General features: G+C 47.1%; 1 protein-coding gene across 1 annotated transcript in view; it reads right to left on the bottom strand.

Annotated features, from left to right (window-relative positions):
• Nucleotides 1-10,692, bottom strand: part of Clnk (cytokine dependent hematopoietic cell linker) — a 60,617-nt gene extending 49,925 nt beyond the window's left edge. Inside the window, exons 1-4 of the mRNA XM_077803141.1 lie at nucleotides 10,686-10,692; nucleotides 8,434-8,471; nucleotides 3,336-3,477; nucleotides 1,516-1,622 (exon numbers count right to left, since the gene is read on the bottom strand). Coding sequence (XP_077659267.1) covers nucleotides 1,516-1,622; nucleotides 3,336-3,477; nucleotides 8,434-8,471; nucleotides 10,686-10,692 — 294 coding nt within the window. The remainder of the gene's footprint in view (nucleotides 1-1,515; nucleotides 1,623-3,335; nucleotides 3,478-8,433; nucleotides 8,472-10,685) is intronic.
• Nucleotides 10,693-14,117: the final 3,425 nt, after the last annotated feature.

Genomic DNA, 14,117 nt, shown 5'->3' with positions numbered 1-14,117 from the left:
TCCTGCTGTCTCATTGGATAGGTCTTGTGAAAGTGGCATGGTTTGGCACAATGTGTACCTTCCTTTTCTTCTCTGTCGAAATTTGAATGTGTGTCCCTCTGAAGCTTGGGGTGGAATTGAATGCCATGGGAGTAGATTAAGAGATCATTAGGAGGTGACTGAGCTGTGTGGGCTCCGCCCTCCTGGGTGGACTCAGGCCCTGTCTTGGGAGTGGGTTTGTCATCATGGGTTTACATCATTACAGAAAGGAGATTGTGGCCCCCTTCTCTTTCTCCTCCACTGCACCCCCCCCCCTTTGCCCTTCCGCCAGGGCATGATACAGAATGAAAACCCCTGCCAGATGCTGGCACCTTGACCTCCACTTCCCAGCTCCCAGACGGTGAGAAACAAGAAGTATCCAGTCTCAGATATTTTGCTACAGGTAAACAGATGGAGACATTGTTGGTATTAACAGAAGTCCCCAAGTCATAAACAATGTGAACATACAGTACACAAAGAAAAAGTTATCAGTGAAATCCTTTCTTTTATAAAAAAAAAGATGATTAAAAAAGTAATATCCCATTTTGGTGTGAGGTCAGGAAATTGGACGTTCCTGTACAGGGCTTCTAGGGAGGTACATTGAAACAAATTTTCAGGAAGAAAATTTAAAAAATCATGTCACAGAAACTGTTAAAATATTTTCACTCAATGGTTAAGAAGAAAAATTAAAAATTTTATAATGGGTATGACAGATCTATAAAAATACTACTTCTGAGCCCTTATTTATCAAACAGAAAATTTTCTCAATGTGAAAGGAAGAGAAAACCAGGTATATATCATATACAACAAGCATTCTTTTGCATGAAATATAGCTGCATAGAAAATATTGACATGATATGCATCAAAATATTGTGGTCAATAACGCTGCAGCCCCAGGGATGTGGGCGATGAGTAATCTATTTTATGCATTTCTTCATTAAGAAAATTAAATGTTAGCAAGCTTCTTATTAAAAATAAAAATCCATTTACAAATACTTTCCATTTACAAAATACTTCCATAAAGTTATCTGTTGTAGTTTTCCAAACGGCCCTTGGAAGCAAGCTTGGCAGGGATGTTCATTCCTGTTTTGCACATGAGGTCAGAGAGGCTTGGAGAGGTGGTTGGACCACCCAGTGAGCAGTTCAGGATACTGGGTGGAGACTCTGGGAAAAATGATGTGATGATGGGAATGATTTGATTGTTAACTCCTGGCTCCAAAGAAAGCAGGAGGATCAGATGAGAAGTACGTGTAAGTCGTGGCCTGATGCCTGGCTCACGGCAAACCTTCAACAAAAGCTAGTTCTTCCTTCCAGATGCTTCCATAGCACCAGGACCCTACCAGTCATGTGTCAGCTCCCTAACCCCTTGAACCTGTCCTGCTTGTTACCTAGAGAGATGCCTTGGGGACTTGGCTGGGGCCACTCTTCCCCTAGGGTCCCACCAGTTAGGAATTTCCCTGCTCAGGTTGGGGGTCCCATGGTCCAGCCTTTACTCACTTCTTCCAGCCTCGTCCACATGTTCCAGGATGGCCCCAGAGAGGGCAAAGAGGCCTTGGCGTGAAGCGGAGGAGAAGTGTCCATCACATGCTTGAAGCAGCGCGTATCTGTGCAAAGAGGAAAAACAGCAGAGTCAGACCCTCCAGCTTACAGAATCTGTACACCTCTACAAACTCAGAATCATCACAACACAGGGATGAAGCATCCACCCGCCTTGACTTATCCCTTGAGGAGAGAGGTGCCAACAGGAGAAATTGCTCTTGGGGTTCACACAAATCCACGCTGAAGTCTGGGCTGGCTGTCCTTCATATTCTCATCCACCTGAGACAGGCTGCTGATCCTTCAATGGAACCGCCATTTGACCCAGCTATCTCATTCCTCAGCATGTAAGCAAAGGACTTAAAATCAGCATACTACAGTGACGTGGCCACATCGAAGTTTATAGCAGCCAAATTCACAATAGCTAAGCTATGGAACCAATCTAGGTGCCCTTCAACAGATGAATAGATAAAGAAAATGTGGCACATATTCACAATGAAATATTACTCAGCCTTAAAGAAGAATGAAATTATGGCATTTGCCAGTAAATGAATGGACCTGAAACTATCATGCTAAGGGAAATAACCAATCCCCCCAAAAACCAAAGTCTGAGTGTTCTCTCTGATATCCAGATGCTGACACACAAGGGGTGGAAGCAGGGAAGAACAGAAATTCACTGGATTAGACAAAGGGGAATGAAGGGAAGGAAGCGGGGATGGGAATAAGACAGTAGAATGACTCGGACATAACTTGCCTACGATCATATTTGAATACATGACCAGCGAAACTCCACAAGATGTACAACCACAAAAACAGGGAGTTGTACCCCATAAATGTATAATATGTCAAAATGCATTCTACTGTCATGTATTTAAAAACAAAACAAAAAACAAAAACCTGCGCTCTGCCACCCCCTCCCTAGGTCCTCCCCCACCAGCCCAGGCCCTCATTTGACAGGGTGTCCCCTATTCCTCTGTTCACCGTTTCTGCCACTAGATGGAGACCTTCAGGAGGGGATGGCTACCCTTTCTTTGCCCCTGTGACCAGATCAGATCTAAAATGGTAGCTGGAGCAATGCAGTTACTTGGTGAATGCCTTTTCAGTAAGTGAACAAAAGGTCATCATCATCATTATTTGCAAGATGATTCTTTCCTAAAAATGGCCACAGATTCTTTCTTAAAAACCGCCAGGCCCTCAGGAACCCCATGGGCCCCCCTTTCCTTTCCCAAGTGTGTTTTGCTAAGGTTGGAGAACCCTGGATGCTGACCTGCGTGCCCCAGGGGGGAGGCCAAGGCAAGGGAAGCTGGTCTTCCTCCTAGCGGGTGTGAATTCACGGCCATGCCCTGGAGGTCCTCCGAGGCTGCTCAGCCAAGCTAAAACCCCAGCTTCGACTCCTCTCCTTGGCCCTGCCACCTCCATCTTAACTTCCCCGCGTGGCCCACGGCCCTGCCTGTCCACCTTCTGCCATGCTCCCAGGGCTCAGGAAGGGCCTCATCGTGAGAGTGACAGCAGACAGTTTGGGGCTTTGTCTCGGTGCCAGGTCCTCTAGTGCAAGCTCAATGTCTCATTCATGAGATCTTCTACAAAACTGTCCTATTATTACAAAACCCGTGTTTGATAGAGAAAGGGACTTCCAGATACGTGCTCAAGGTCACACAGCCCGGAAGCCAGGGAGGCAGGATCTTAACTGAGGGTTGTTTACTTCAGAACCTGCCCCCTTATCCCTGCCGGGTACAGCAGCACAGATGAGCACCTTCAGGCTTGAGGCAGCCCCGCGTTACCTGCGTACTCGGACTCCTTGATAGGCCTGGCGGGCAGAATTTTCAGTGATGGCCACACGTCCACCATCTGGAGCTCGGGGTCCTCATACTCATCCTCACTGTGGTATTCGGTCACATCCGGGGCTGCAGCGAATTTCCTTTCCTAGGTGGGCAGCAACATGCCAGGGAGTCAAAGGAAGGGACAAGGCTGGAAGGGGGCAGAGGCTGCAGAGCTGGCTGGGAGGGACAGGGATCCTTAGCTGCAACTTCACTGATACAAAGGCCTGGGGTCTTAGGTAGGAATTTAATTCTTGTGACAGGCAGAATTCTAAAGACATCCCTCAAATATTCTTATCTCTGACTATTCAATCAAATACCTACCTGGGTACTATCAGGAAGGGACAGAACAGATGTAATTAAGGTTGTTAGTCAGCTGACTTTAAAACCGGGAGTTGATCCTGGGTTACTTGGGTGAGCCCCACGTCATTATGTGAGCACTTGAACGCAATGAGGGCTCCGATTCCCTGATGTGATGATTTTCTATATATTAAAAAAATCCTAAAGGATTTACTAAAAATTATTGGAACTAATAAAGCATTCAGAAAGTTATCAGACTAAATGACCAATTGGATATAAAATCCCATGTATGTGTATAAATTAGCAATAACAATTTTTATCTCTATAAACTAGCAATAATGATTTAAAAATCAAAATTAATAAAAGTGACATTAACGATACCATCAAAAAGAATAAAATGCTTAAGAATAAATTTAGCAAAAGAAGTATAAAACGTGTGCACTAAAATTTGCAAAAATGTTGTTGGAAGTTGGAAAGACACAGGACTTAATATTGCTAAGATAGCAAGACTGACATACAGATTCATCAAAGTCCCCACCAAAACCTCAGTGGCTTTCTCATGCACCAAGGGTGGGGCACGAGAGTCCACAGCAAAGGGCAGCCATCTGTGACCCAATGTGAGAGCACACCAGCCCTTTGGCACTTTGATTTTAGACTTCTGTTTTCCAGGACTGTGTGAAAATAACTGGTTCAAGCCACCAGTCTATGGGATTTTGTTATGGAGGTCCAAGCAGACCAATGTAGGCACATATCAAGGGCTCTGGGGCTGACACCTGGCAATGGCAGGAATGGGTACCAGTCCTCAATAGATGTCTTCACATGTAATGGTCATCATAGTAGCTATGCACTGGGGTCTGGAGCCAGCATGGTACCCTGTGTGAGCAGGGTCATGACTAAATTCTTGATTTCTTCCACCACCACAGAGTGACCCAGGGATCATTCATCCTCCCTGGATCTCAGAATGATCAACATTTCCCTAAAACCAATTTTAGTCTTTAATTTGTGCCTGAGAGAAGTTCAAGTGCCAAAGATGGGATTGAGCCCATCAATGCTGAAGTTTTGAAAGATCTAAACAGCATCACACAAAGTCAAAAACACAGGAAGACAGAAACATCTAGTTTCATGCACATCCCCCAATTTGGTCCTCAGAATAAAGAAATTTTATCTCTCTTTTAAAACTATGGAACCTGGAGTCGGTGACTTGCTAAAGCTGCACAGGTCATAGGTGCCATTGCCGGGCAGAAACAGAACATTTTTTTTTTTCCCATACCCATACTGGAACCCAGCACCAGAAATTTAAAATTTTTCTCTGCCCCCAAAATGAAGAGCAGAGCATCCAGGACATTCCTTGGGTGGACTGCTACCCAGATAGGGCAGTGGGGACAGTGTAAGCCCAGGATGAGACTAATGGTTCTGCAGGGAGAGTCATTTCTTCCCAGTCCCAGCCTCGCACCTCCACGTGGGCCTCTGATGTCTCTGGACTTGGTGTTTTTACTCTCAAGGGCTGAACATGTAAAGCTAAGTTGTTGCTTTATACCCTTAACTGTATTTGGGTTTTCCCTTTTTTTTTTCTTCCACACACAGTAGATTCTTTATATAAGATTGTTAAATAAGTGCCTAAAGTAATAGATTTTAACAAGGCTTAGGGTATAATTATTCCTATGTGTGTGATTTCAAAATTTTATTTATGCCATAATGTGTCTAGTTATAAAGGTATTTTTACTGGGATCCACTTCAAACCTATTTTTGAATCAGATGGCCACACACACACACACACACACACATACACACACAATTCAGTCACACAACATTGTAGAATAGCTTTGCAATCAGAAGTGCCTTAAGAACCCTTGAGACTGACAATAGATAAAAATGGATAGATATGACTCATCCCAAATAAATCTCTCCCTCTCTCTGTCTCTCTCTTTCTGCAAAGAAACAGACCAAAATATTATATCCACCACTGGGGACAAAAGTCTGGAGAGTCTGGTACATACTCTCTCAGTTGTGGTTGTTGATGGCTTCCTGCCACCTCCTGCCCCATGGTGTCTAGCCAAAGGGTCGGATGAAAAGTAGGTTCTTCTAACGGGTCCCAGATTTCCCCAAAGAGGCCACACCCACGGCCCTAACAGTGCACCTAGTGTCCTTCCAACAAAGTCCATCTGTGGGCTCCTGAAGGGGTCCCCTGCGTGCTCCAGTGCAGAACTCAGTTCTATATGCAGTTCCAGAACCAAGGCAAAGTCGTGAACAGAGTGTGTGATGGTGGATGCCCAGTGGGGTCCCCAGGCCCCTGTGCTGTGAGAGCAGGGAGGAGCCAGCCTGCCAACCACCTCCCTCTCTCCTCTTGGAGCCTCTAGCCCTTGCTAACTACTATGTGCTTAGGTTTCGTGTGCCTTCTAAACTGTAAACAGGGAAATCCAGGGGGGAGTTTACTGCAGGGAGGGACCTGGGATGAGACAGACTAGTGGAAGTTCCAGCTCTGCCTCCTTTCAGGGAGTTCTCTAAGCTCCTCAGGTGGGTTACTAAAGAGTCTCAGGGATCAACGTCTGTGCCTTTCCTGTCATCCCCATCACAGAAGTTTGGTAAAGATGAGTTACGGATGAGTCCCGTCTCCAGGTGCGCTGTGCTGCAGGCGGGACTCCCCAGGTCCCCAGGTGGGAGGCCCCCCGGGCTGCCTTGGCTCCGAGCATTTTTGAGGTCAGGCTGCAGAGGGCAGCCTGAGCTCGTGCTCTCCAAGGGACACCATAAGAAGTGGGCTGAGGCGTCTGTGGACCACCATCTTGACTTCCAGTTGCTGGCCCTTGTCTCCCACCACCTGCTCCCAGCGGAAGGCCAGCCTCGAGTCTTCCCTGAAGAGAGGACTCGGTCAACTTGTCAAGTTTAACAGAGAAAGCGCCCAGTGACAAGGGGCCCTGCAGTGACCCCCCAGCAGGAACGGGGTAGAAGAGAAGAGTCTGGCACCTGAAGGACAGGGGTAAGCCACGGGACACAGAGATGGAGCAGGACCATTTTCACGGCAGCCTTGGGGCTGTGCCTCAGAGACTGGGCGCTGTCCCTCCTCAGTCTGTCTCCTCGCCTGGCGTAGGAGGGAAGATGGGCTAGGACTAGGAAGTTCCTGGATGTGAAACCAGGTAAGAAGCTGGGTGACAGCATGGCTCAGTGGTCGCTCTGTCGTAGGTCTAAACTGTGGTTTGCTTTCTGACTGTGGAGGCTACTTGACCTCCTCACTCAGATGCCCAGTCGGTAAACTGGAGATGACTAAGCCTGTTTTACTTGGTCCTTGGTTGTCAAAGGTTAACTGAGGAGATGCCCATGAAGGCTCCACTTGGCATCTGCTCTGTAAGGAGAGCTCAGTATATGTTAGGAGGCTTCCCTCTCACTGATGTCTGGACTGGGCAGAGCCAGGGCCCAGGGCTGGGCAAGGCTTCTGGAAAGTGAAATTCTGCAGACATGGCAGAGGGACACGGAGCTGGGCTCTGGAACTGCATGGAAACTGAGTTCTTTGCTGGAAGACAGCAGGGGACCCCTTCGGGAGCCCACAGATGGACTTTGGTGGAAGGACAACAGGTGCACTGTTAGGGCCATGGGCATGGCCTCTTTGGGGGAAATCTGGGGCCTGTTAGAAGAACCTGCTTTTCACCTAACCCTTTGGCTAGACTCCATGGGGGCAGGTGGTGGCCGGAAGCCACCAAGAACTACAAGTTTGTAGGTATCAAAGGCTGACCAGACTTTCTTCCCCAGCGGTGGATATAAATATCTTGATCTATTTCTTTCTAGAAAGAGAGAGACACAGAAGGAGTGAAAGAGTGAAAGATTTGTTGGGGATGAGTCATATCTATAATTTTTTATCTATTATCTGTAAGTCTCAAGGGTTCTTAATTGCATGTTCAATATTCACTGTCCATGAGCCTCCTTATTTAAAAGAATATTGTGTGCTTGTGTGTGTGTGTGTGTGTGTGTGTGTGTGTGTGTGTCTCCTGGGTAGGGGTCCATAGCCTAAATAAAAATTCTAAATAAGTACTTCAGAGTAACAAGTCAATGATTTTAGATGTAGATTTCACCTATATCTAAACATGTGTGAATATATAAGCTATTTAAATTATATGCATATATAATTTAACAATACAGTTACTTGTAATAGTAGATATTTGAGTAGTGTTCTAAATTTTAATCTTTTTTTAGTTTTTAAAATTATTTGTAAATATTTCAAATGGCTTCATAAGTGGATATAAGACATTCCACTATTTCTGTATTACTGAATAATTAGCTTTGTTCCAATGTGTTACCATTTAGAATATATTATTACAAAATATCAGTGAATGTGTTTAAATGTGTAATCGGAAATTTAGGTTAGTTCCTTAGTTTTATACTGTTAATCACAGAATTATTGGGTCAAAAATCGTGTATTTTATATCATTTAGTTAATATTGTGAAATTGCTTCTAGAAAGTTTCTTTCAATTTAAAATTTCACAATGAACAAAGTGCCTTTTACACAACATACTCACCAGGACAGTGTGTTGGTATCTTCACCTTTTTCAACCTTCACAATGATGTGAATTAATTTTTAATCTTTATGTTATGACTCGGGAATTAGAACATAGTTTTAAACCCAAGGATTGAAGCGCACTTTTCCTTGCCAGGGAAGTAAGCCAATTGGAAAGTCTTCTTTCTCTTGTAAATTCATCAAATGACTTGAAATCAGCCCCTGGCTTTGTAGGCGTCAAAGGCTCACCCAACAGTTAGGGCAAGCAGTGGACTTACCCTGCGGGGAAGAGGCAGGCGGATAGCCTGGTCCTGGGCTGCGAGAAAACACAGCAGACGTTAGTCACGGCCGCTCTGGAGAGAGCTCAGAACACGCAGAGGACGGGACCCTGTTCCCCCAGAAATCTCCTGTTCCTCTCAGTTCACCTTGCTTTACGACATGCCCACATTTCCCTCGCTTCCTGCTGCTCTTGGAACAGGGGGATGGACAAGGGGAAAGACGGAAACCTGAAAGAGGCAGGATGCCAGAGGAACCCCACCCCACTGCCCCGAGCCCTGACTGAGTAGATAAGAATGAGGTCAGCTCCTCTCCCCTCTCCTCTGTGGTGCAACATGTTGTATTTACCAGGCTGCCCTCCTCCTCCGTCTCCTCCAATGCACCGAGAGTATTTCGAGGGCAGGGCTCATATTTATCCATTCATCTATCCCTAGGTCCGAGCACAAGTCCCCAGAGAAGCCTTGTGTTTTTGATAGGTGTTTGTTGAATAAATATTATTCCATTGAGGTTTCTCAAATCTCACCTCCTTAATTTGGGCTCCTGTTATAAAAGATTGCCTGAGGTCCTGCAGCCCACTCAATATTCGGTTTTAAACTTGACCTTCAGATTATGTAAACCTCCAGGGAACTGTTCATGTGAATGCAGATTCTTTTGGTTCCTCGTAGACCTATTTTTTCTCAATTGCATTGTAGTTTCGTGCTGTATTGGTCTGTGATGAGCATGAAAGCAAGAGACGTTCTTAATCACATTCTCTTCATTAGCACACACATGAGATGTTTCTTGCAGGCCTCAGGACCAGAAACTATGAGGTTTGTAGCAACTGGCTTGCTTTGATTTAATGGAAAACATTATTTCTGTAAGAAATTACTTTTCCCTCCTTCCTTTGGCTGCAAAGATCTTCAGGACAAACTCCTGCCCTTCATTGGGCGCTGTAGAAGACCATGGTGTGGCCCCCTCCACATCTTGCTTCCGCTTCATTATTTTCTTAAACTCTTGTCCTTTTACCACGAATGCCCTTACCATGCCAAAACGTGAAGCACACAGCTATGAGTTGTGTCGGAATGCCCACATCTCTTGTAGCCTCACTCATGAGAGTGTGCTCAGTGGAAGCACTGTTCCTTGGTGTCTGCCCAGGACTCATGCATGGGGGAAGTGCTGACCAGCCCAGGACAGTCTCCCTGGGATAAAGAGCCAAGAGGAGTAGGGTCCTGTCTGCACCTGATCCCTGTCCTAGCCTATGGGGGTGGTAAGAAGAGCAGCTGAGACTATCCTGGGCCATGACTGACAGCTTCCTGACCCAGCACAATTATGTCCCCACTGAGATCCCTGGCAGAGAAGTCACAAGTTTCCCAGCTCTTCAGAGTAGCAATTTGTACTTTCTTGTGAATTGGATTAAATTAATCAGGACAGTCATTAAGGGCCAGCTGGCCCGGAAGGAGCAAATGAGCAGAGAATGACTAGAGATCTGCTCTGGCCCTCCTCATCCAGGAAAGCAGCTCCTCAGTCTAATGCAGGGTTCAGTCTGATTTCATGTTGGGACATTGGCCTTGAAGAGTGTGGTCATTTGCTGACATCCCCAGGGGGCTCTGTGGGGTCTCTTTTCTCACCCAAGGCCAGAATTCCGGTCTGAGACTCTCTTGGATTCCCCAAATATGCTTCATACCCCTTGGGTCATCCTGTGCCCACCCACCTGGTGTCCTCAACCCTCCCGCCTCCCCGTTGCTTCCCAAATGCTGTGTCCTTTGAGATCTGCTGTCCCTGACTCCCTGGCATCCCTCAGGCCACCTTAACCTCACTGAATTGTTAAAGCACTTATTTTCTGTCCCTCTCACCAGGACACTTAAATAAAAATAGGCAGCCTTTGAAGACTTGTTTGGTGCATGTATACACTTTCTTTAGAGAAGGGCTTGTCTTTTATCTTTCTTTCCCAGAATACATCTCTATGTTCCCCATCAGTACAGAGTTTTGATATACGATTCCAAGTGGCGTTCCAGAACTTTGCATTCATTCATCTCACCCATCACCACAGCATACAGTCCAGATTCCACGCACGGTCCAAGAGCCTTGGTCTCCCCATGATACCTGCTGGTCTCTTTAACAAAGCTTCTCTGCTGAACCAAGCTCCAGGCTAGCTCCTCTAGTCTCAGTTGGGTCCTGGCCCCTGGACTTCTGTGTTTGCTTTAGCATTGTTCAATTTCAGCAAAATCTTCCGAAGTCAGTGTAGCCAGGATCCACCCCCTCCATGTCTGCTCACCTTCCATATCTCACTGGGCTCCCCATCCTCCACCACTGCCCTCTGGGGATGCCTGCTCCCCCTGGCCTGCCTCCAGCTTGATCCTGTGGGGTCAGGTTAGCCCAAAGTCTCCTCATCTCTGATGTTTCCTTTCAGTAATTTTGCATCCTGTGACTCCACCCTGCTCCTGGGCTATATGTTCCCACTTTTCCTTGTATTCTGAGTTGAGCCCATCTTTTTCCTCCACTGCAGTAGACCCTGTGCCCTTCCCCACCATCTGGAATAAGCCCAGTCTCACTCTTCTTTAAGGACATTGTGAAATTATTTCTTCAATGCTTTCTCCCCTTTGAACTCTAGTGAGCGCACCAGTGTGCTCACCAGACCCATTTCCTTTCCCGTGGGCACCAGGCTCCTGAGTACTTCCCAGTGCCCTCTGTGTTGGGTGGGCATGGCAACCAGGATGTGCTGGGTGTGACTGGCTCCATCCAGGCTGGCCCTCTGGACCTGCATGCTCTGGCTTTGCCTTAGCCAGTGGCTGCCCATGGCCCCTGGGGATAATAGAAGCCATTGAGTAAAAGCCAGTGAACTTTTGGAAAAAGACTTTCTTCAGTTCATCCTCCCTGGATTGTGATGTGAGAAGTAAACCTCTGTTCTATTTCACCACTAAAAATTTTATGGTTTATTCATTATAGATATTAGTCCTGCCCAATTAAAACCTCCTTTTTAGTTTCTCTATACCATCTAGGAACAAAGCCAATCAACAAATTATAAGCTAGACTGGTTCCTGCTTCCCCCAAGGCTGAGGCAAGATTCTAGACTCTTGATTAGTCCTGTCATCCAGCATATTGCAGAGACCAGCATATGCTATGTGCTCGGTGGGTGAACAGCTGTATCAGAGCCAGCACAGGTACAGGGGAAGCCCCAGGACCAGAACCCATGGTAGGATCTTAAGTAGATGCTGGTATTAGCTTTAGTTGCTGTGATAAAATATCAGAGGAAAACAAAGGAGTAAAGATGTCTTTTGGCTCACATTCTCAGAGGTTTCAGTTCATGGTTGGTTAGCTCCATTGTTTCTGGGCCTGGACTTAGGAACATTATGGTGGAAGGTATGGAGGACCAAAGCTGCCTCCTCGCAGCTGGGAACCAGAGAGAGAGAGAGAGAGAGAGAGAGAGAGAGAGAGAGAGAGAGAGAGAGAGAGACGCCAGGGAGAAGATATATCCATATATACCCTTCCAGGGCACATGGCACATACCCAGTGACTTACTTCCTCCAACTGGCCCTACATCCTACAGTTTCCATTGCCTTCCAATAATGTCATCAAATTATAAATCTATCAGTAGATTAATTCATCCGTGGGGTCAGAGCTCTCATGATCCAATCACTTTTCAAGAGTCCCACCTCTCAACACGGCTGCACTGGGGGCCAAGCTTTTAATATGGCCAACGTTTCAGATCCAAACCATAACAACCTTGGTCTCCTTCATTGCTAAGTGAACTTGAACCTGACCCTTCCTCTTGCTGGACCTCAGATTCCCACCAAAGTGGCCCACTCCAAACTCATTCGGGTCTTTGCATCTTCCGGCACCTGAAGGATAAGTCGGTGCTATAGTTTGGATCTTGACTGTCCCTCAAAGGCCCATCTGCTAAAGGCTTGGTCTCCAAACTGTGGTACTGTTGGGAGGTGGTGGAATCTTTTAGAAGTGGGGCCTAGTGGGAGGAAGTTATGTCATTCAGGGTGCACCCTGGAAGGGGACATTGGGACCTGGCCCCTCCTGTCCCTGATGAGGTGAGCAGCTTTCCTCCTCTGAGGGCTCCCGCCATGAGGTGCTGCCTCACCGTGGGCTGGGAAGCAATGAGCCATCTGACTATGGACTGAGACCTCTGAATCCGTAAGCCTAAGTCAGCCTTTCCTCCCTGTAAGTTGGTTATCTCAGGTATTTTAATCACGGTGATGGCAGGCTGACTAGTACAGTTGGCTTCTTAATGAGAGTCACTTTCTAAAAAGCAAAAGGAAACTGCTCAGGAGCTTTTAACATCAGCCCCGGAAGAGTTATGGTTCTGTCGTGTGGGTCTGTGGAGAGCCATCCATCACCCACAGGCACCAAACAGCTCCGCAGAACAACTGACTGCTGCGCGCCCCTCAAGGAAACACCTTTCTACAAATAACAACATTCCTTTGAAAGTTATTTCCCAGAGGGAAGTGAAGATGAATATGTGTGGTCTAAAGCCCAGGGGGTAGGCAGACAGGCAGAAGGCAATCACCCCAGCCCGGTAGCCACACACCTGGACACGGTTCCCAAGCCTACAGGAGAAGAGCCCCATGACCAAGGCACATGGCCGATGCCCCTTGAGCTGCACTCCCCACTGTGGGCCCTGGACTCTCACTGGTAAAGAAGAAAGCCAGAAAACCTCCATCCAGGCCAAACCCGGGGAAGCAGAGCCAGGTTTTATACAAGCTCCCACAATGCCGTTCATTCACCCGGAAGTCAGAACCAGTGACCTCAGAGTGCCACCTTAGCCACCTAAGTTAGAAATGGAGCCTCAAGACTGGAGCTGCAAGGCTGGTGCCATGGCCCACACCTTGCTTGGTGGCTTCACAGGGACACCTGTCCAGCTGAGCCCCAGGTGCAGCTGCATGGGCCGTTCCTATTCCAAGGATACTAGAGGCTGCAAATTCCCAGCAGGCCCAGGATGAGAGCAGGCTCCCTGTGTGAGAAGAGAAGTCAGGGCAGGACCTTCAGGGTTCTGACCACCCTGTCCCTTTAGGAGGTGAACTTGGCAGATTTCTCGGATCTTTTCTAGCTGGACAGGTTTCCCAAGCAAAACCGGCTTCTGTTTTCATTTCAGTTATGGGAGAGAGCTCAGGGGAGCAGAGAGGAGGAACAGGGACAGGGCCACTGAGAGCTGGCTCCAACTCCAAGGCATCCAGCAGGACATACTCCCAAATGTGTAGTCAGCAAACCTTGTCCACCCATCTCTCAGTCCATGCAGGACAGCTGTCTCTCCCTGTGTCTCTGCGCCTGGCTTCTCAGGTGCTGGGCAGCTGGCCATGCCAAGTCTGTATGGCGTGTCTGCCTTATAGCTCCATGAGGCCCTGAGTCCAGACATGGAATCTAGGCACAGAATCAACTCACAATTTCCAAGAAACTTTCTTAAGTTGCTATGCACTTTGTATTTCTTCTTTCTCTTTTCTTCCTCCACCCTGCTCCAGGGAGCATAGAACTTACTATTTTAGTCTGTAGAATTGAGGCCAATACAGAGGGAGGAGGAAGATGGGAGGAGCCCAGTCTCTGAAGACACCCAGAGGCAGAGCTGCCCACTGGCCTTGGACTGCTAACTTGGAATACAATGAACACCTCCTGAGGTTAAGCCCTGAGGACATTTTTTCTATGTCTTTTAGTCTTTAATGCTTTATCTTTCCTCATGGGGGCCAGCTTTGGAGTTCCCCAGTAG

This window comes from Urocitellus parryii, chromosome 10, assembly GCF_045843805.1.
Source record: "Urocitellus parryii isolate mUroPar1 chromosome 10, mUroPar1.hap1, whole genome shotgun sequence".
NCBI classification, from domain to species: domain Eukaryota; kingdom Metazoa; phylum Chordata; class Mammalia; order Rodentia; family Sciuridae; genus Urocitellus; species Urocitellus parryii.
The sequence above is the reverse complement of the archived record's forward strand: the minus strand, read 5'-3'. Positions and strand labels throughout refer to the sequence as shown.